This window comes from Saccopteryx leptura, chromosome 9 (genome assembly GCF_036850995.1).
Source record: "Saccopteryx leptura isolate mSacLep1 chromosome 9, mSacLep1_pri_phased_curated, whole genome shotgun sequence".
Classification (NCBI taxonomy): Eukaryota; Metazoa; Chordata; class Mammalia; order Chiroptera; family Emballonuridae; genus Saccopteryx; species Saccopteryx leptura.
This window is the reverse complement of record NC_089511.1, coordinates 60285251-60309039: the sequence shown is the minus strand read 5'-3', so window position 1 is coordinate 60309039 and position 23789 is coordinate 60285251. Positions and strand designations below refer to the sequence as shown.

Below are 23789 nucleotides of genomic sequence, written 5' to 3'. Positions count from 1 at the left end.
CTGATACCTTTAAACTGAATCAGGATTTAATAACTTTGGAATCAAGAGCAGATATTGCACCATAGCCGAGGCTTCAGTTATTCTTGACCACGTGACTCAACATACAGGCCTGAGATTGACTCTGCATGGTACATTTAAGATTCTGCAACTCTTCAAATTATCATCTCTGCCTCCTTTTCTCATCTACCACCTTCCAACATGAATGAAGGCAAAATTGGCATTTACAGTTTGTATACACAGTGCTTCATATAAAACACATGAGTTGAGGGGCTCCTTCGCTACCTGTATGTTATTTGACTATCATGCTTTAGAAACTAACTCATAAGCCTGCTGGTTACAAGAGGGAAGTTTGATAATACATAATAGAGAAAACAATAGCTTTAATAGACTAGCATGATGGTTATTCACCAGGGCACATTTCTTTTTGTTTTAATTGAATTGATTCGGGTGGCATTGGTTAATAAAACTATCAAAGTTTCAGGTGTATGATTCTATAACACATCATCTGTATATAATATCGTGTGTTCATCACCCAAAGTCAATCTCCTTTCAACACCACTTATCCCCCTTTACCTACTTCTAGGCACATTTCCAACTTTAAGATATAGTCTGTGTAGGAGTTAAATTCCCACATTATCTCTTGAGTATCTCATTATCTTAAAGTCTATGATTAAATTCTCAAGAAAAGAATTTTAAAAACATTTATTAAACTTAATTTTATAGACTTTCCTTAATTTTATAGACATTTTCTAGGGTGGGGAAGGAGAGGGAGTAGGATAAGGTATTAAACAATAGCCAAGTGTCACTATGCTATAAAAGATTTGAAGTCACTGAAATAAATATATAAGACTTCTATTTTGCCTGGCCAGGTGGTGGCACAGTGGATAGAGTGTTGGCCTAGGATGCAAGACCCAGGTTTGAAACCACGGGGTCACCAGCTTGAGCACAGGCTCATCAAGCTTGAGCGTGGGGCTGCTGGCTTGAGCATGGGATCATAGACATGACCCCATGGTCACTGGCTTGAGCCCAAATGTCTCTGGTTTGAAGCCCAAGGTTGTTGGCTTGAGCCCAATGTCTCTGGCTTGAGCAAGGGGTCCCTGGCTAAGCTGGAGTCCCCTGGTCAAGGCAATCAATGAACAACTAAGTTGCCACAATAAAGAATTGATGCTTCTCATCTCTCTCCCTTTCTGTCTGTCTGTCCCTATCTCTCTCTCTTGCTAAAAAAAAAAGACTTCTATTTCAGTGTTAGAGAATTGAAATTCATAGAGTAATTCAAAGTACAAATCTTATTTGAATGTCACCCATTCAAAAAGGCAAAAGTTTCCTTGATACCAAAAAAGCTTTAGGAGAAAATTAAGTTACAGACAAAGAAAGTCAAATTACAGCCTCAGGAGATGTTTAGAAAGAGAAGGGTATCGAGGTTTACATTCCTAATGAAATACAGAATGTGTGCGGGGCTGAGCCACCTCATTCTGCAAGAGGGAAGACAGGACTCATGCTAACAGGAGAGATTCGGTTGGCCGAAGGAAAGAAATGAGGCTTCCACCAAATAAAGTACTCACATTGTTGAGAAAGAAGTCCATTTAAGTCCCTAAGACTTAGCCCAGCACTGTGGAATGTGAGACTTTACTTCAAGCTGAGACGGCACCTTGTCAGCCCTGCTATAGCACTTACATGTAATCCAGTTTACAGGAGGATTGATGCCATTGAGGGCAGTCTTCATCCCAAACTCACTACACACAGCACAATCTCCACCAGAGGTCAACCTTTGCACAGCCAGTTACTGTGCCCCGTTGTCTCTATAATCAGACTTTTGTTTTCAAAAGCACCTTTCCATAGGAGCACCATGTATGATGTGACAATTCTGCGAAAGATAGGAAACTCTGACTGTCTGGAAGCTGATGTGCAAAGGATATGAATTCAGCTGTGTAAACTGTTGTTTAAAATGCTCAATTCCCCGAGTAGCGATGAGAAGAGTACATCTATCATGCAGATATATGTTTCTAATTCCATTGTCTAGTAAAGGGAACCAGGGCTCCTTGGAGAGATGGCTGAGTCTAGCAAGGATAGGAAATACAGAAGATGAGCTAGGGAGATCTCAGAGTACCAAAAAAATAAGGGAGTCCCCGCACCAAATAAATAAGTAAATAAATAAGCACACAGACAAAATGATGGGGATATGTCAAAGGGACACAGGAATCAACAGAGTCCTCAATGCTTACAGATGGAACAATTCGAGCAAATATAAATAAACAGTATTGGGTATAGTGCAAAGTATAAAATAAATGTCTATGAATCCATACTGATGAATAAATCACTGAACAAGTAGGGAGAAAGAGACAAATTTCTCAGGCAAAAGAATTCCAAATAAATTTTGAGAATATTCACCCTACAGGGATGGAATATAATTCCCTGCTGCTTAAGTCTAGGATGAAAACAGGATGGAAAGGGGGCTGGGAGGAAAAATAGAGGAACTTGACAATGGAGATGCCAAACACTGCGTCAGCCAGGCGATGAGGGTTAACGTAAACACTGTAAGTCATATTGATGGTATGTGATTAAAAGGGCACACTACCTCTGTGGTCTTCCTCTCAAAACCACATTACCCCAGTCTAATCATGAGAAAAACATGAGACAAATTCCACTGGAAAGACATTCTACAAAATACCTGACCAACCAGTTTACCTCGAAACTGTCAAGGTCATTAAAAACAAGGAAAGTCTGAGAAACGCTCACAGCCAAGAGGGAAAATGACAACTGAAGAGAATATGGGATTCTAAATGGGATCCTAGAACAGATAAAAGAGCATTAGAGAGAAACTTTAAAAGTCTATATATAGATTTTATTATTAGTATTGGTCCATTAATTATGATAAATGTACCGCACTAATAATGCAAGATGTTAGTAATAAGGAAAACTTGGTGAACTCGCTATACTATCTTTACAATATTTCTGTGAATCTAAAATTGTTCTAAAATAAAAAGTTTATTTTTAAAAAATGTTCAATTGCAATATTACATGCTAGAAGAGTCATCTAATAGTGCTTTATTTCAACACGATATTTGAGGACAAGGCGTCTAATTACATTTACCAAGTATTGAAAGAGCTACTGTAAGATACTGTATATTTTTCCCTTTCTTAGTTTAATGGCATAAGTTTTTTTGAGTTGCTTTATTTAAAAATGTATCCTCCCTTGTTTCATAGTCTTTCATATGCTCAGAATAAGAAGAGGACTTTGAAACTAAAACTTTAAATCATTAAGAGTATCTTTTTATTGTTTTTAGAGCTCTGCACCCTTTACTTTTAGAAGTCATGATTATATCATTACGTACTGTGTACTTTTTAATTTTTTTTAAGTGAGAGATGAGGAGCTAGAGAGACAGACTCCTGCATGCGCCCCTACCAGGATTCATCCTGCAACCCCCGTCTGGGGCCAATGCTCAAATCAACTGAGCTATCCTCAGCACCTGAGGCCGAAGCTTGGACTAATTGAGTCATTGGCTGCAAGAGGGAAAGAGAGAGAGAATGGGGAGATGGTGAGGAAGAGAAGCAGATGGTTGCTTCTCATGTGCCCTGACTGAGGATTGAACTCGGGATGTCCACACGCTGGGCCAGCGCTCTATCCATTAAGCCAACCAACCAGGGCCACATTAAGATTTTCTAACAAGTAATGCTGACATTATCTTTGAATGAATTTAATCTCTGTAGATAAAAAGTTATCAGAGCCAGTAAGATATTCAATAAAGCCTTTGTTCTTCACTATTACAATTCTTTAAAATTCTTGTAGAGGTTAAAATGATTTTGCAAATGCATTACCTCTAAAATATTTTCTTCATATATATAGTCATTAAGTTATATAATTTATACAATCTTAATAGTAATTTATTCTAGGAATTAAAATGTACACATAGATGAGAAAGACAAAAAAAATGGCTAGCTTGAAAAGTAGTAAAAACATACATTTCTTGACATTCATTTGGGGTTTCTTCAGCCAAGATATTTAGTAGAATGAAGTAGTAGGTTCATCAGATCAGAAAAAAGTATAGAAAAAGTATAAGTGGTATCTCTCTTCCCTTTTCCTTTGAAAAGCCTTATTAGGGACTTAACTCTTTTACGTAAAATTGTTTCACCTTATATTTGTTCTCTTCCATGTATATGGTGAGGACCTTAGTGCTACTAAAGGACAATTTTGATGTCATTTTATATGTGTGGGCTTCAGGATAAGCAATACGTAGGTCAACTAATAATAAACAAATTAATTTAGAAAGATATAAATAGTCTTATTAAAACATGCACTCTCCTCACACTAAATTCACTGCTTTCTTTGGTTACTAGACTGTCACAGAGAAGCACAAAATGAATGTTCCAGAAACAATGAATGAAGTTCTTGATATGTCTGATGATGAAGGTATGAAAACCTCCTTTGAGTTCATTATAATCAAGAGTGACTGTGTAGTTGCTTCCTGAAAAATGTTTATTACAGAAATGTTTCTAGAAATACTAACATGCGTTGTAGTATCAAAAGTATGCATTTTGCACACACTTACATTGTTCGCTTAAATTATGCAGTTCGTAAAGCCAGCACCCCTGAAATGCTCAGTGATGGCGAGTATATCTCAGATGTTGAAGAAGGTATTTGAAATTTTTATTGTGATAAAATTTAACTACCATCTTTATCTTCCATTTCTTATCTTTGAAATATAACACTTCCTTGAGTTACTAACTTTTCATATTTTCTTGAGATTATTAATTTATGTGTCATTTAAACAATGCGTATTTGGTATTACTGATTGTTTCCTTTTCGTCTCTTTAAATCAGTTCTTGAACCCATTTTCGAGTTTGAAAATACAAGTCTCACTGATTATCTGGATTACTATCTTTCTCTTTGTTTCTATTAAGCAGAAAATTGATGTTTTTATTATATATCTCTGAAAAATCTTGAAAGGGAAAACTGATTAATGCTTATAGCTAAAATATTTTTTAAATAAGCAAGAGAAGGTATGCTTATAGGTAGGAGCTCAGTTTCCCAGTTTCAGATTTTTCCCTAAGCGTTGTAGTAAAAGCACTTTGATCTTGAACTAATAATGAAAACTCAACCTGAGCAAAATTGCTTTCAAAATATAAATTTTAAATATTTTTTATGAAAGAAATGAAAATATAAATGATTATAGCTATACTTCTTATGCTTAAAAGAAACTATTTTTTTGCCTTATAAATCAATATATTTGACTAAGTAATAATAATAGATTATATTAATCAATATAGGATATTAATTACATATTATAGTATAATTATGTGATTATACTATAATTAATAATTAATTATATTAATATAGGATATGTTAGTTAATTAATCTTTAAGCTCATTGGAAAACTAATATTTTACCATGAATAAATGTAAAGATTGCAAATCATAGCATTTTGCTGAAATAATGAAACATTTACTTATAGAATTTATGTTTCTTTCTTGCATCATTTGACTTTCTGAAATTATATTCTGTCTTCTTGCTTTTTCCATTTGCCATCTCAGATGGAGTATTTTTCCCTTGGATCAGTCTTAGTGTTGCTAGTCTTCCTCTGCCTTTAGGTAATCTTCCCGATTTTAGTTATGGGTTCCTTCTTTGATCTGCACAAATTTCATTGGAAACCTAAATAGTGGAAATGTGTACCTGACCCAAAGTCACTGTGACTGTTTTTCCAGGAACTGCCCACTGTCACTGTGGGTGGGGACTGCACACACACAGGAGCTGAGCTAATGCCATGGTGGCCCTTCAGGACCTGTCTCATTGTTTGTAAATGTAGTTTGATTAATGTTAAAGGCTTTATTCACTCTTCTTTCTTTCCCTCTGAAACATCAGCTATATGTTTATTTCCATTCTATCTCCAAATAGATGTGTATCATCTATAGGACTTTAAGAGTAACATGCTTTTCTGTCATATTATATTTCAATGCCATCTTATGCCACATTTTCAGAGTAATTTCTGATATGCAGAGATAAAAAAAAATGATGTCCTCACATAGATGTGTACACATGCAACCCATAACGCAAATGTACTTCAGATAAAATTATTATGAAATGTAATGTGACATACACAAACTTAAAAATTTGCTAGTTTTTAACACAACGTCCCAAAATAGCCACACTGATAAGAAGCCAAGTTTGAATGGACTATATAATAGCTTTATGCATGTGGATAACTAACCAAATAATTTCAAAAAGGAAAGATTTTAAATCTCTTTATCTGAAGATACTTGATCTAGCTGTTTAACTAGAAATGACAATCATTTCCTTTAGATTTATCAGTTTGGTCATTTGAAATTAGTAAAAAGAATTTTCTCATTTTATCCGTCTTTCTTAAAACACATTGGCTGGCCCTTGTTATACAGGTGTGTCCATGGGCTGTTGGAATTAAATGGCTTTCAAGTGCATAATTTTGTAGAATTTAATGTTGAAAGGAATTCCTTAAAGGTCACTCAGTTTGAACAACAACCATCCAGTGTTCGAATTACCCCATAGCCTCCTCCACCTAGGGATTCCTTTCCCCAGACACCTCAAGTCATAGGTTATTCCCAAACTGCCTATTCCATTGTGAACAACTCGGACTTTAAAAATTCTTCAGTTTGAGTGTCTGTAGCTTCTACTCATTGATTCAAGCTCTGATGTACTTAGGTACTATTTAGAACAAAATCTGCCTCTTCCATGTGACAAGATTTCAATATTTAAAAACTCTTTTCATATTTCCTCTTAGTCTTTTTTCCTCTGGGCATATTATCACCACTTCCTTCCACTGTTCCCTCACCATCATACTCAGTTTCCTATGCACATTTTATTGTGCCTATATCTATCTCAAACTGAGTTGGCCAGATCTAAACACAATATTCTAGATGTGGTGTGATCAAAGCAGACTATAGAAGAGTCACTGCTTTGTCCATGGATGATATTAAAAACCTATTATTGAAGATTAAGATATTTTTGAGGCTGTAATATACATTTAATTTGAGTCCTATTAATATTACTGTCAGCCCATGTCCCTAAATTTTGCTTATATGAGCTCCAGTAAGTCACATTTCTTCTATCATGTATTATATCATTTTAACTGCAGAAACTAGCATTTCTATAATACTTTGAATTCGCAAACAAATTATTTTGAAATGTTAATTCTAAAAGGCCCCTGCAACCTTAATGATAATTTTTACTTTTGACTCATTTGCCTGATCTTTTAGCCAGAATTTTGCCACTCTCAATGGATTTGGGTCTGCCTATTTCAGTAATCCCTAGGAACTATGGCAAATGTTAACTTCCATGAAACTACATGTTATGAAAATCTCTCTTTAGAAGAACTAGCAAGAGATCATTATACTAGTATCCCAGGATGCTGAGGATATCAGCAGCTCTTAGAAGCAAATAAATGGCCCTGGTTGGTGGTGAATAGGGCATCGGCCCTGTGTGTGGCCATCCTAGGTTCGATTCCCAGTCAGGACACACAGGAGAAGCGACCATCTGCTTCTCTTCACCTCCCCCCCTTCACCGCTGGCAACCACTGGCTAGATTGGTTCAAGTGTGGCCCTGGGTGCTGAGGATAGCTCTGTTGGAGTACATCAGCCTCAGGTGCTGAAAATAGCTTGGTACTTCAGCATGGCCCCAGATGGGATTGCCAGGTAGATCCCAGTCTGGGTGCATGTGGGAGTCTGCCTCACTATCTCCCTTCCTTTACCTAAAAAAAAAAGAAAAGAAAAGAAAAAAGGAATAAAAGCAAATAAACATAATAGAAATGTATGCTGTCAGGTTTTTTAAAATAAGAATGGATGTTTAATATGGGAAAATATAATTTTAATTTTAAATTATAAAAATTGAGTAAATATTAACAGAACAGTAGTCTCTCTTCTGTCTTTCTTTTTTTTTTCTTTTCCCCTTTTTGGTACACATTGATAAATTAGAATAGGAGAAAGAATGTTTGGGTCACTTTCTCAACAAAACAAGAAATAACGTAAGGAAAACAACTCTAGATAGTTATCAGTTGATGGGGAACAATAGAGTCAAGTCACAGAGCATAGAAAGGATGAAGTCCCAGCAAAGGAAAGCAGTAGGAGAAAGGGACGGAGGGCAACCTTACGTCAGGCAGCTTCTTAAGCCCAAACATTATACAGGTAGGAGGTCAGTAGATTTCCCCAGGGTGCTAGACTGGTTCACAAATATCGTGAGACCCTACTGTCTTCTTTACCAGGAAATGTGCTACATACACTGAAATTAACATGCATATAATATTAATATCTTGGTTCTAGTGCCAATTAAATTTTTATGTTTTACAGTTCAGTTTCTAATTCAAAAGAAAGAAAAGATAAGAGAGAGAAAGAAAGAGAGGGTGGGTGGGAGAAAGAGAAAAAAATAAAAGATATAAAAATAAGAAAGAAAAAAAGGAAGGGAGGGAGAAAGAAAACTGGTTTAAACTGGCTTCCAATTGGGGTCCCCTCCCAAGAGACTTCACAGTTAGCTTCATTTTAGTTCAATACTGCTTTTAAATGATAAATTTCTGTACATTTGAGGTTTCTTTTTAATTTTTAAAAAATGTATGAAATGTTTGCATACATCTACTAGGTTGGGTAGCAGATTTAAAAAACTACAGAAATAGGATTAAGCCGTGTAAAGTAAAAACCAGAAGAGGCAGCTCTGTGTGATATGATTCCACTGAACTCATTAATCTTAATGAGACAGCGAGGTGAGCAAACTCTTGCTGGGAGGAATTGTTTAATTCTTAGGTACTTACAAATTTGGTGGGGCTATACAATCTCTCCAGGATCAAATGCAGACACTAAATATTAAGATAAAAAAAATAAGACTCTAAGTACATATATGGTAGAAATAATTGTTAAGTAGGTATGGGTTTGAAATGTGATAAAGCAAAAAAACTTTCATCCTATGTTAGGGTGACTTGAGGGGTAAGGAGAGTCATGCTCAACTCTCCTTGGTGCCAAATTCAGTGCCCAATAGAAGCCATAGCAAATTAAATTCCACAGATTTCATAGAACTGAAAGGCTGGGGTCAGTATCATGTACTCACCATTATACTGATGAGGAAGCAAAGCACAAATAAATGTTGAGTGGCTTGCCCAACTGGGTAAGTGTAGAGCTAGACAAGGAGAGCTCACAGTCTGGGGTTAGGTGAGATCTTTCACTGATATTCTAACACAATCTGTTTTCTTATATATAGCACCCAAGAATGTATTTTTTTTAAACTTCTTTTTCCTTAAAAGAAAAACAAACATGTTTAAGAAAGGGAACAAACCATGATCTTCAAAAGTATCACAAAGTAATAAGAATTATTTTTTAAAGACCTCATTGAGACTACAATAGAAATATACCTTTGACTGGCCATCTTAGCTGAAGAAAAACAGTATGCCAGTCAAAATGCAAATTCAAGTAAAATAAATGTAAACATGATTTAGAATAGACTTTAAAAATCAAAGGCACACCATTTTAGTAAATTTATCAAAGTATTCTCAATTTGGAGAGAATAAGTAGAATTTTACTTGGCACAATCTGAAACTCAAAAAACTAGGAGAAACTACTTTGGGAAATGTGCAGCTGGATATGAAGAAGGCACCAGGAAGAGGCTCTTTAGGACCTCCCCTCACCAAATGCCTCGGACTAGCCTGCTATCCTAATCTTCTTGTCCTCCCAATAAATAAGTCAGAATATTATGTTTTTAGCTTCCTAGCTCTGGAAAGAAATTTTAGAGATTAGCATGCCCCCAGGTGGTCCAAGGAAGTGGTGGTGGTTATGCAGAAATTGTTCTTCCTCTGATATTTTACCACGGTACAGATACCTCTTAAATCATCTAGCCTTTTGCTTGATATTTCTCTGCTTTTAACTGACCTTTCAGATAGACATTCCATAATTGCATGCTACTCTTATTGATAAAGTCAAAATGAAATACCAGGAGGAGAGACCTAGTCTTTTTCTCTGTTGTATCCCTAGAACTTAGTACAGTGCCTGGCACACAGCCGATCTTCAATATATGTTTGGTCATTTGCTTCAAAGTGGAGGGAGATTGAAAGAAAAATAGTTTTACACATTTCTGAAAACGGACAATTTGCCTGCCATGTTCTTTTTTCCCTCCATTAAACCCCTTCTAATGAGAAGTCCTAAGCTATATATTAAATTGATGAATAGCTTTATAATGACTCCCTCAAAGTATACTTGCATCTCAAAGAATAATAAATTTAAAGGCCTTTTCAGCAAAAGAAAAAGATCTGTCAACTGGGACCAAGGCCTTTATTGTAAAACGGAGTCCATCCTATCTTTGGTAGCCTTTCTTTGCAATTGGAATTGTCTAGTGACTTTCATACACATTATCCACTGGGATTCCTAGCCATGTACTTGACATGGCCAGTGAGATTCTCACAGGTACCTTACCTCATCATGCTTAAACATATCCCTCCAACACTGACTCTTGCTACCCTTCTCCATCGAAGAAAATAGGCCCATTACCCAAGTCAAAACCTATGGTTAGGCCCTGGCCGGTAGGCTCATCGGTAGAGCATTGCCTGACGTGTGGACAACCCGGGTTTGATTCCCAGCCAGGGCACACAGGAGAAGCACCCATCTGCTTCTCCACCCTTCCCCCTCACTTTCCTCTCTATATCTCTATTCTCCTCCTGCAGCCAAGGCACCATTGGAGCAAAGTTGGCCCGGGCACTGAGGATGGCTCCATGGCCTCCACCTCAGGCGCTAGAATGGCTCCGGCTGCAACGGAGCAACGCCCCATATTGGCAGAGCATCACCCTCTGGTGGGCATGCCAGGTGGATCCCAGTTGGGCGCATGCAGGAGTCTGTCTGACTGCCTCCCTGCTTCTAACTTTGGAAAAATACTGTGATTAGGTGTAATTTCTCTTTTTTTACCACTCACACCAAGTCCATCAGCAAGTTCTATCAGTTCTAGTTCCAAAATACATCTCGAGTCTCTGTCCTCTGCATCTCCACAGTCACCACCCTAATCCCCCCCCCCTCATTTCTCCCACAGGATACTGATTGCAGAAGACTCCTTACAGGCTGTTATTCCATTCTCCAGCTTAAAGCCCTTCACCACTTAGAGTTCTGTGTTTGAGATTTAGTCAAGCTATTGCATACAGTTGTGGTTTATTTCCTTTTAGTGTCATATTCCATTGTCTGCCTGTGCATTAATACTGGAATTACACGATCGATTCTAGTATTAATGGAAATGAAGCTTGTTTCCAGTTTGGGGCTGTTGTAAACAAAGCTGCTTCTTAATACACTGCTCACAAAACTTAGGGGGTATTTTATTGCTTTGTATTCATTTTTAAATATCCCCTAATTTTTGTGAGCAGTATATATGTATGCATACATGCATGCATGCATATATGCATATATTTCTGTAGTATATAAACCTAGGAGTGGAGTTGCTGGGTTGTGAATTATACACAGACAAAATTCATCAAATTTAGCTACGATTGTAAAAATAGATTTTGAGGGGTTTTTTTTAAAAGCCAGGAAAATAACACTGTAAAGAAAGTGACTAATGGGGGAGGAGGCTGTGATTGGGATGAGGATGGGGGGCTTCTGAAGTGCTGGTTTTCTGCTTCTCAACCTGGATGATGTTTATAACACCTTGTTCAATTGTACATTTACATTTCACAGTCATCTGTATGGTTGCTGCATTCCATGATCAAAGTAGTCATCCCCCACAAATAAATGCAGATACACCCCCAAAATAGCACAAAATACATAACTGGAATAAAAATCTTTCAAGGCTTTACATTAGTCCCTCTCCGTGTCTGCTAAGTCCTATGTGATATGACCCCTGGCTACCTCTTTTCCATTCTCCTCTCAATCATACTTTTTAAAAAAAAAAGATTTTATTTATTGATTTTAGAGAGAGGAGAGAGAGAAAGCAGGGGAGGAGTGGGAAGCATCAACTCATATGTTGCTTCTCATAGGTGCCTTGACCAGGCAAGCCCAGGGTTTCAAATTGGCAACCTCAACATTCCAGGTTGACGCTTTATCCACTGCGCCACCACAGGTCAGGCTCAATCATATTTTTTAATGTCTTTCTAATCCTCATCTCAATTTACTAGTCATAAATTTCAGGGGGCAGCAGAGGTTTTCTGTAAAAGGCCAGTGGTAACTATTTTAGAATTGTCAGGCCCTGTGGTCTCTTTCCCAACCACTCAACTCTGCCTTTGTAGCACAACAGCAGACCAGCCAGTACCTCTACACATGGTCATGGCTCTGTGACAAAACCTCATTTTCAGAAATATGACAGCAGGCTGGATGTGACCCACAGGCTGCGGTCTGGACGGCAGGGTTATTTTCATTTGCCCACACATGGTAATTTTGAACATGCTTCTTTCCCTTACCCCCGCCAAATTATTTTCATCCCTGCCCATTTACTTGGATAGTCTGAGCTGCCTCATGTGGAAGTGGATCCTTATCTGACCACCTTGTCTCCTCCCCCTCACTCTAGCATCCTTCCTACAGAAGGAATGTGTAGAGAAGAAAGTGAAACATCTGCAGTGAGAATGAATGGCAGAGGGAAGGTAGGATGTTGGGCGGAGAGCCAGATGCAGGAGGGGTGAGAGAACCAGAGGACAAAGGGGCAGGGGTCACCTGACCACTTGGGCCAGAACCACAGTGAGCATGAGAACTGACAATAGGCCTGGGTGTCTTTACCTTGTATATACACATCTTTTAGGTCAGAAATATAAAACAAAGCAAAACGCAGGGGGTTATTCCCTTGCACAATGAAAGGCAGTTTGAATACAAGAAGGTGAGACCAAACCCTTGCCCACAAGGTGCACATGACCCTCGTACTCTGTTGCACCTGGAGACCGTGAGCACGCTCCTGGTTTGCACACCCAGTTCTGATGCGCCTAAGGAACGAAGAGCCGAGACTAGGAAGGTCTGCATTTGGAATCGAAGCGTGATGAATCGCTAAGAGAGAATGAACAGAAGGAATCAACTGGCAGGACCTGCCTCCTTGAATTTAGCTATCTAATTCCTCTGCAAGGAAGAACCCACATTTTAGTGCCTGATTTCACAGGGCTGGTTTGTGGCTAGTAATTTAATCATCATCAAGTGACACAACTTTTAGGTAATGAGAAGAGGATAAGTAACCTGGCACTCCTTCCTAGCTCATTCTGTTGGTCTTATGTGTTCATTTGAAAGAGTCTGCATACTTTCTAATCTTACTTAGATGACTGAGTGGAAATTTGTGGATTAGGATTACTGAATAATGATAAGAATATGGACAATTATATAGTGTCTATCACAACATTGTCTTTTTCTACCTCTTCACAGGCAAGACACTGAATTCTTTTTCTTTTCTGGGATGGGTTTGTTTATTAACCCAACCAAGATCACAGAGGACATTTTTCATTGCTATGTCTGGAAAATTTCCAAAACTGAGTCATGTGTGCTTACTTTAGAAACTGTACCAAGCCTGAATTAAGGAGCAGTAAACTGCTTTCCAGTTTTTAAAAAGAAGCATATCTAGCCACAAAGAACAGAATAATGTTGAAGAGTGAAGAAGCAAACTGACCCTTGTTCTTTTTTTTTTTTTTGTAATTAGCCTGAGCAAAAAGAGTCATTTGTTCTGTGGGGTAAGAGCAATTGTTATTGTTTAAGATATGTGCAAACTTTGCCATTCAAGCCTGATTCCTTGTTGGCTGCCTCTGATGCCAGGATCTTATATGCACGTTGAACTAGGGAAAGGAAAGAATGAATGCAGAGGATGGCCCTCCCGCAGAATGCACGTGAATCCTTTAAAATGACACACACTTTTTGGGCCATCTTAAGACCACCTATTTCATTCATTGCTCATCTGAACATGTCTCCGCTTTCCCTATAGTTCTCACATGCGTGAGAAAGAAAGCAAGAAAAGATTATAGCCCAGCATTTAGTTTATGTTTTGAAAGAACGGCCACGACTGCCAGGAGATGCTGGAAAACAAACGGCTAAAGTAAGCCCCCCCTGCACCTGCTCATTCCTGACAGAAGGGGCAGATGCAGAGGGCAGGAGAGAGCTCACTCTATTCTTTATTGTGGGCTTGGGACCATCAGCCTCTCTCTGAGCCTCTGACCATCTCAGAAGGTGCTGGAGTTGTGAACACCTTCTGGGCCTCCAGCCAAACGTAAATGCCTGTGCTACACGCATGAACCTCTGCGGTAGAAGGCACATGTCCCCATCATCTACATGTCCCCAACTTCCCCAGAGCCACCTCTCACAGCGTTCACAGAAGGCCTTGCTTGATATAGTTCTTGATCCCAAGTGCAAGTTGCAAGATGAAACACATGCAAATCTGGAGTCTAAGCAACTTTCTTATTAACCATTGTGACTCCAGGAGAGAATTAGACTTTTAGAACTAAAGTTTGAGGGAATCCGCCTCCTAATACAGTCACATTCCTCTTCCTTTCTACTCCTGCATCCTTGCTTTTCTGAGAATGCCAATATCAGGGGATTGAGGGAAAAGACATGGAAGTAATATTGTCATTTGGATTCTCCAGGCTGAAAATGTATTATCAAAATGTTAGTGATAAACATCTTTTTAAGATTTTGAATTGATGGGAAATAGTTTTTCTCTATTTGTATCTTTACGTCTCTTATTTGAAACTTTAAAAATAAAAATGCTTAGTCTTATTTGTCTCGTCTCTAATGAGGTTAATAATACCACACAGAGCTGCTGAAGATGAAAAGAAATAACATGTGAAGCATTTAGAAGTGACTGTCGTATAGTAGGTGCTGAGTAAATGGCAGTGCCTCTTTTCCTGTCAAATGCGTACAACTACCTACCTGCTTCCTGCTGTAGGATGAGAATTAGGGAGGAGAGCGGGAGAGGAAGAGGGAGAGCTTTGACACTTGAGGCCTTCAGGTAAAAAAAAAATGCAGGTGAACAAATAATTGCATTTTTACCCACAGTTGAATGCATAATGTTGTTTGTCACTTGGGTGGCTGTTGTTATTCTATAATCCAATTTCAAGGGCCCTAATATGGCCCACTCAGCCCATTTCCTACAGCTCAGTTGCCTATCACCCCAGTAAACCTACCTGCTCACCATCCTTGGAACATTCTCATTCTTTTCCTCTCATGCTTGGTTCTCTGGGTGGGAATGGCTGACCTCCCATTTTTTCTCACTTCTCCCTGCCTTTACGTACACACTCTCCATTCAATATTACCTGATCTCCTCAATCGAATGTGATGCCCTCTTCCTTTGGGCTCTGGTAATTTCTCTTGTACATCTGTCATTATGGTGTAGTAGTCATCACTAGAATATATAGACTAAGTTCCTCTTTATTCTTTTTTATTTTATTTTATTTTATTTTTTGAGAGAGTGGAGGGGAGGACAGGTAGGGACAAAAATACAGGAGGGGAGAGAGATGAGAAATATCAACTCATAGTTGTGGCACCTTAGTTGTTCATTGATTGCTTTCTCATATGTGCCTTGACCGCATGGCTCCAGCAGAGCCAGTGACCCCTTGCTCAAGCCAAAAACCTTGGGCTTCAAGCCAGTGACCTCTGGGTTCAAGCCAACAACCATGGGGTCATGTGTATGATCCCATGTTCAAGCCAGTGACCCCGCACTCAAGTCGGCAACCTCAGGGTTTTGAACCTGGATCCTCAGCAACCCAGGCTGACACTCTATCCACTGCACCACCGCCTGGTCAGGCTTCTTTATTCTTTCTAATCTAGCTTTTAAGAGCTTGCGTTCTGTAAACTATGTGGATTCTAATCTAGACTCTACCACTAACTAAACCTGTGAGTTTTGAAAAATAACTGAACCTCTCGATCTGTTTCTTCACCAATAAAAGGGTTGAGGCTTAAATGATACGTACCTATAAAGTGCTCAGCACAGTGTCTGGCTCCTACAAAGCACTAACATCGTAGCCAGCAGGAGTAGTAGTACAGTTTTGTATTATTGTCCCTGGTCTTAACTTTTTTACCAGAAAATAAACGCCTCAAAGGCAATAGTTGCTTTACAGGTTCTAGCCCAGCACTCTACTGTCTTACTACTCAAAGTGTGATTTACATTCACCTAGGAGTTGCTTATACATGTATGATCTCAGTGTTTACCCTAGACCTGTGGAGTCAGTATCTGCATTTTAACAAGGTCTCTAGTAGGCGATGCAAATATGTACATTGAAATTTGAGAAACACTGGACCTGCGGTGGCGTGGTAGATAAGTCGTCGACCTGGAATGCTGAGGTCGCCAGTTCAAAACCCTGGGCTTGCCTGGTCAAGGCACATATGGGAAGCACCTGTGAGTTGATGCTTCCTGCTCCCCACCCCCTTTCTCTCTCTCTCTCTCTCTCTCTCTCTCTCCCACTCTCTCTCTCTGTCTCTGTCTCTATCTCTCGTGTGCATGCGCTGAAGCTGATGTTTTACTTATTCTAGTAACTCCCCCCAGGAAAATAGATATTTAATTCTGTAGAATCGATATTGCCGTTAGATAATAGCCATTACTTTGTAAGATCCTTTAGACCAGTAGTTATCAAAGTGTGGTCCCTAGACCAGGAGCGTCAGATTCATTTGGGAACTTGTGGTTCTAATGCAGCCTAGAGGTTGAGAATCACTGCCTTAGAACATTGGGAAACTACAGAAAGTACACTAATACTGTGCAGCTCATTCTTCTGCCTTGTTTGTTCATTCCTTCTGTTCCATCTCTTAAAAAAGCAAGGTCAAATATTGTAAAATATTTCATCTTCTCTCCTTGGTTGCCAGATATTTGCTCATGCACATACACATCTTAATAGCTTCCTTGCAGATCGTCAAGGAATACACAGCCTAATGATTTACTTGCAATCCTTATAGTATTTTGTTTTGTTTTGTTTTAATCTTATTCATTTTTTGAATAGGTAATAGATGCACATGGTATAAAATTCCCAAGGTACAAGAGTTGACGGTGAAAAGTAAGTCTCCATCCTTCTCCTCACTCCAGTAATATAGTTGCCATCTCCAAAGGCAATCACTGACCTTTTATTGCACATGTTTATTGAGCATGTACTATGTTCCGGGCACTGTTCTGGGCACTGAACGTGGAACAAACTTAAAAAAAAAAATGATATCCTTCCCTCATGAAGCTTACAATTTGGTTACTAATTTCTGGTTCAATAGCATAGCATATTTCAGTAGTTAAAATTAGAGCTCTGGTTTTGAATTTAATTTTCCGCATATGCTCAGTGATCTTACTCTAACAGTGTGAACTGGGTTTTATTTTGAAATAGAGATAACAGTTCTATTTTATAATGTCCTTGTGAAAATCATATGAAATAATACTTAAAAAGCACCAAACTGCCTAGAACACACTAAGCGCTCAATAAATAGTAGTGTTGATTTTAATGATGTGGTTCATTCTATTATTCTATAATTTACTCAAGGAATAGTTAAAGGATTTTGTTTCCCAGTAGTTTTCATTTCCTCTCTTTGCTCTGATATGATTGAAAAAATCACTTTTTTTCAAAAAAAGCACAATAAATATAAATTCTCTAAATCCTGATCATTAATTGCTTATTTATAAGACTCCTTGCTGAGTTTTAACAACTCCTAATAAATCACTAGAATATATAAACTAAGTTCCTCTTTATTCTTTCTAGTCTAGCTTTTAAAAGATCTTACATAATTTGGAGGCCTTTTGTTAACCATTTAAGGTGTTTTACATTATTAATTTTGATTTTATAATATTACAAAATACATACCTTGAGGAGATTCTGCATTTCACAGCAGAGGAATTAAAGTTTCTGACAATATAATTTGGTATAGTTACCTTCAGGAACTTTATGATCCTAGTCTCCATTCAGATGGGAAAACAATTTTCAACCCCTGGAAAAGCAACACAAGTATTTCTTGGTGATGGGTTTAAGGGGGAGAAAGTAGAAGAAAATAACATGCAAAAAGAGAGAGAGAGAGAGAGAGAAAACTCATAGGATATGAAAACATTTTTTTTTTTTTTTTTTTGTATCTTTCTGAAGCTGGAAACGGGGAGAGACAGACAGACTCCCGCATGCACCCGACCGGGATCCACCCGGCACACCCACCAGGGGGCGACACTCTGCCCACCAGGGGGCGATGCTCTGCCCCTCCGGGGCGTCGCTCTGTTGCGACCAGAGCCACTCCAGCGCCTGGGGCAGAGGCCAAGGAGCCATCCCTAGTGCCCGGGCCATCTTTGCTCCAATGGAGCCTCGCTGCGGGAGGGGAAGAGAGAGACAGAGAGGAAGGAGAGGGGGAGGGGTGGAGAAGCAGATGGGCGCTTCTCCTGTGTGCCCTGGCCGGGACTCAAACCCTGGACTTCTGCACGCCAGGCCGACGCTCTACCACTGAGCCAACTGGCCAGGGCCTTGAAAACATTTTTAAATATTAGGTCAAGTACTGTTCCTTTATTCAACCTGAAACGATCATTAGTGGGCGGATGAAAGATTGCAAGAAACTTGAGTTTGGTAAATTCCACCAAGTACTCACGCTGGACAACTGACATGAGATCTAGAAAGAAATGAGGGCACACCTATTTGACCACAGTGCTGACAATACTTTAATGTACGCATTATTTTTCTTTCTTTCTTTTGTCTCTGATTCTATTTTGTATTATTTCCCGAGAGACAAAGTGTATGAATCCTTGAAAGTTACGTAGTGGTACAGGAAACCCTTTCTCTTTTAACCTCGTCATGACAGGAGGACTAGGAAGAGAAGACAGCTGGCATATTGAAGTGAAGTCCCTCGGAATGTCTTCAGCTTGGTTAATGGTGGGATCGATTAGATTCGAAGTATTTTGTATTCTTCTTTAAACATTTTTCAGCCTCTGGTGTTATATTGTCAGAAATGGATTAACAAAAAGAACACTGCTCCTAATTTTGAAAAGCATAAAATCAATACTAAAAAGATGACGCCTCTAGTGGCATTTACTAGTGTACTTCCCCTGGACTCTGTCTACCTTAATAATATAATGCACTATAGAGCTAACTCTAATGTATTAGGAATACATTAGGCATCCAGTGTGTGACCTCATTGGCTTACCTTGGACCTTCTCATTTCTCATTCTACTAATTATTACAATGTAACAACCCATCTTTAAACTCAGTGTGGTTTAATTTATTATCTCCCATGGTTGTGTAAATTGACTAGGCTCAGCTGGGTTCTTGTTCTTGCACTGTTTCATGAGATTACAGTCAGATTGCACCTGAGGCGGGAGTAACATGGTTGGGTGTTCAATATGGTTCATCATTCAAAGGTCTGCCACCTCAGCCAGGGTATAGCTGGAACCGCTGAGGGTTGACTGGGCATCACTGTCTCTCTGTGTGGCTAACCTGGAGCTTCTTCACTGCATGGCCATCTCAAGGTAGTAAAATTTCTTACATTGGGACTGGCTTCCCCTGAGCAAGTGTTCCAAGAGACATAGGCAGAAACTATAAGGTTTCTTTTAACTCAGACTCAGAAGTCATGCAAAATCACTTGTAATTGTTCAAAAGTCAAGCTAATGTACCAAATACTTCTAGGAAACATAAACCCAGTACAGGTACTTCTTAGTAAGTGTAAACTTGTGTTTCTTGGTAATATACAGGGATGGGCAAAAGTATGTATACAATTGTGAGCACACGAAACAAGTTTATTCTTGACTTTGTGGTTATATGACTGTAAACCTACTTTTGCCCACTCCGTATATATTTTAGCTAAATATATCTGATGTTGTATGAATGTTGTCTATTAATAGAATTACCTTTGTTGGCTTATACTTACTTATATAAAAAGTGTTGGTCGAATCTGCCACTCATCAAAAATTTCTTGGATTATAGAATGGATTAGATACAGTTAATAAATGACTCAATACAGTTCATTTCATTCCTTTCTAATCTTTGATACAGTGTAGTGTGTAGTGGTTATTGTAAAGAGAGTGAGTTAGTTTTATTATTGTTCATTTATTCATTCAATGAAGAAATGTATTGTTCATGCATTCATTCATTCAATCAAGAATACCTATGATGGCCCTGGCCGGTTGGCTCAGCGGTAGAGCGTCGGCCTGGCGTGCGGGGGACCCGGGTTCGATTCCTGGCCAGGGCACATAGGAGAAGCGCCCATTTGCTTCTCCACCCCCTCCCCCCCCCCTCCTTCCTCTCTGTCTCTCTCTTCCCCTCCCGCAGCCAAGGCTCCATTGGAGCAAAGATGGCCCGGGCGCTGGGGATGGCTCCTTGGCCTCTGCCCCAGGCGCTAGAGTGGCTCTGGTCGCGGCAGAGCGACGCCCCGGAGGGGCAAAGCATCGCCCCCTGGTGGGCAGAGCGTTGCCCCTGGTGGGCGTGCCGGGTGGATCCCAGTCGGGCACATGCAGGAGTCTGTCTGACTGTCTCTCCCCGTTTCCAGCTTCAGAAAAATACAAAAAAAAAAAGAATACCTATGATGAGCTAGGCCATGTGTTAGCCAATATAAAACAGGGACAATTTGCTGCTATGGTTCGATTTTTCTCTTACCAGTATAAATAGTAGCAATTTAAATGCTAACTATATGAGTTTATACATTTACATGCTTGGGCACTGGAGAAAGCTGTGTTACAGAATAATAGTAACACTTATGCTCATTAAGCCCTTACTTTGTACATTATTTCATTTAATCCCTCAAAAAGGTTATTAGGATAGAGGCAAAGTTACTATCCCAGAGTAAAGAGTATTCCAAAGATTGCCTAATCAGTAATGATGGAATTTATATTTTAATCTAGAGCACCTGGTATGCAAAACTGCATTAAAATAATACCATTGTTTTATTTCTAAATTTCTTTACTTGTAAGAAATGTTTTCACTTTTCTAAAGTAGTAAATGTGTAATTACTTAATGTCATAAGGCTATTTTAAGTATCTTTTTAAAAAAAAATTTTTTTATTTTATTTATTCATTTTTAGAGAGGAGAGAGAGAGGGAGAGAGAGGAGAGAGAGACAGAGAGAGAGAGAGAAGGGGGGAGGAGCTGGAAGCATCAACTCCCATATGTGCCTTGACCAGGCAAGCCCAGGGTTTCGAACCGGCGACCTCAGCATTTCCAGGTCGATGCTTTATCCACTGCGCCACCACAGGTCAGGCTGTCATAAGGCTATTTTAATTCTTTGACCAAATGTATTAACAGCTCCCACTCCCACTCCAGGCTTCTTTTGGTTTCATAGTGACCATTGCTGAAGTCTAAGAAGGATAAAGAGGAATGAAAACTTAATTTTATTGACATTTTACTGTATACCAAACAGCCATCAAGACTGACATGCAGCCGTGACTGGATAAGCCCGGTTGGTTAGGCTCTTGTCCCGAAGTTCAGAGGTTCCTGGTTCCATCCATAGTAAGGACACCAAAAAAAAACAAAACAGGATTGACATGCCAAAAGGGTGCTAAGTTACTGTGCAGTGTAGGGGGGAGGGGGCAAAACCACCCACCTCTTTAATAAAGGCAGTCATGAATTAAAATATATTTGTGGGTTATTTATAATATGCCAGGCCCAGGAAAAATTGGGTTCCCAATCTAGGGGAGCTCACCATCCAGTGGGAGAGACTAAGCCAGTGGTTCTCAAAGTGAGCACCAGGGCACACTGGTGCACCCTACAAGATTTCCAGGTGCGCCCTATGGTATTCCAGAAATATGTGCCTGTTGGGGACCAAAAAACCAACAGGGTTTTTGAAGTTTAGATTTTTGGGGAGGACAGAGGTGTGGGGAATTGGCTGTAAGCTGACAGTCTGCCCAACCCCCCACCTCACTTGCCTGATTAGGTTGCAAAAGGCTGTTAAGCTGTGGTGCTGGATTGTTTATACCATCCCCCATGTTCCCCAGAAAGACTGGAGGCAAGTTTCTTCTATCCTTTGTTTGGTGTAAAGTTAAGATGATACGTATGGTGGGGGTTTTCTGCACTCAACACAATTAAGAGTAAAAAGAGGAATTCTTCAATGTATTGACAAGGAAATGAGAGGTTTGCCTTTCAAATATATGCCCAAACATTGAAGAAATAGCTAGGACACATCAGGCTCATGTTTTTCATAAACACAAGAATGAAAAAACACATTAGTACCGGGACCTGCTGAATTTACGAAATCTTACTAAGAATTATTTATATATATATAAAAAGATAACTTTTTGTCATTTGTTTTATTTTTTAACCCCTCTTTTTTATGAATTCTAAAAAGCATAACTCAAAAAATATAACATAAAATGTTTTTTAATGTCAGAATAAATTTAATTTTGTCGTATTTATTTCATTTACCATAGAAGCACGCTTGAACTTTATATTTTTCTTCTTTAATATTTGACTTAATTATTGTAACATATTTCTCAGAAATGTGTATATAGTGCGCCTACAGTTATTTGTAGGATTTTAAATGTACCCCAACTTCAAAAAGTTTGAGAACCACTGGACTAAGCAAATGTTTGTACTGGCAATACACTCTGATAAGGGAAGCCCACTTGAGGGACATCTCAAGATGATGAGTGAGGGTGGGAGGAGTTCTAGAAAGAATCAAACACTGGAGCCCTAGTCAGATAGCTTGGTTGGTTAGAGCATCATCCCAACACACAAAGGGTTCAATCTCCCTTCGGGCACATAGAAGAACAAATTGATGCTTCTCCTCTCCGCCCCCCACCTTTTTCTCTCTCTCTCTCATTAGTAAATTACTTAATTAATTTTTTAAAAGCATCAAACATTGGAGAAATTACTGAGATGAAGGAGGTTCCATCAAGAGAATGCACCTTATACAGTGGTTCAAAGTCTAAAAGACTTTCAGGAATTCTAGGGCCTGAAATAATTCTGGGTGGAGGAGTAGCCAGAGTGAGGCCAGCCAAAAAGTCAAGAGGAAAGACCCTTTTCCTTCAGTCCTTGTGAGGAAGTGTGAGTGACAGTCACTGATAAGGCTTTGCTAAATTGAAGTGCAGTCCTGGAATACAGGTTACATTCTAGAAATTTTCTCCATTTGAACCACAACTTTCCCTTCCATTCTTTGCAGGATTGGAGATTATTCTTTTCTTTGGGAATATTTTTCAATATGTCCAAGGAATTATAAATGGCTTCCCCTCTATTTCTGTGTCTTTGCAATGTTGATTACAGCCAGGTTGGTCAAATGAAAACACCAGGTGTCATAGCATCTTAACATTCCATGAGATATTTTTTGATAGCTACTTATGCATTTATGCAAGAAAACCAAACCTGTTTCCCATTTCGTCAGTTCTATAGATTGAAGTGTCTATATATCTAGGTAACCATCCAAGAGATAGATGGACTATCGTGAAAAAAAGTGCTGCTGACCACTTAATTCAGCGTGACAGTTTCGAGTTCTTTACTTAGTTTCTAGCCTAAATCTCGAGTTACTCTGAAATTGAGTAATAAAATTGCATCTCCGTGTACCCAGATGCAGGGTGCGGAAGTCCCACTTAGTTTTCTCAACATTGCCAACATAAGCAGGGCGGAGCAGCTGTGCGGGCAGGCAGGGGAACAATGGAACAGCGAAGTGACAGAAACACCTACCCAGGGCAGCCAAGACCTCCCCACCCCACCCCCTCTGCCTCCCCCGCTCTCCCTCTCTCTTCCCCTCCAGGGACCTCTCAGAGGGGAGGACTAGTTAGTTCCCTTGAGTATAATAAAGAGTTGCAAGAACCTGTGCCAGAAATAAAGCAGAACATCCACTTGCTCTTTCCAGCCGGTCTCGCTTCTCTTTTCCCTCAAACTCTTGCTAAAAAGCAGCGCTGAAGAGCGTGTTCTCAGGAGCTTCTTGGAGAGTTATGGGGATCGCAACTTCTCCCCTCTGCCTCACAGTTTCATGGCCTCAACTCAAGGGCAGG

At 39.3% G+C, this 23789-nt stretch overlaps 1 protein-coding gene and 1 long non-coding RNA gene across 24 annotated transcripts in view; one reads left to right on the top strand and one right to left on the bottom strand.

Moving 5' to 3' along the window:
• The window catches only part of ANK3 (ankyrin 3), a 755326-nt gene that overhangs the window by 613695 nt on the left and 117842 nt on the right, over window positions 1-23789 (top strand). For 9 of the 23 annotated variants that reach the window (XM_066348434.1, XM_066348437.1, XM_066348433.1 and 6 more), the window contains 3 exons: window positions 4336-4408; window positions 4570-4632; window positions 16866-16919. In XM_066348434.1, the coding sequence (XP_066204531.1) occupies window positions 4336-4408; window positions 4570-4632; window positions 16866-16919 (190 nt within the window). The remainder of the gene's footprint in view (window positions 1-4335; window positions 4409-4569; window positions 4633-16865; window positions 16920-23789) is intronic. The other 14 variants (XM_066348428.1, XM_066348429.1, XM_066348430.1 and 11 more) reach the window with 3 other exon arrangements.
• LOC136380541 (uncharacterized) lies at window positions 8702-23762 on the bottom strand. Its single transcript, XR_010746967.1, has 4 exons — window positions 23606-23762; window positions 17706-17829; window positions 9059-9243; window positions 8702-8810 (listed from the first exon to the last, which is right to left on the bottom strand). It is a non-coding gene; the product is annotated as an uncharacterized lncRNA (long non-coding RNA).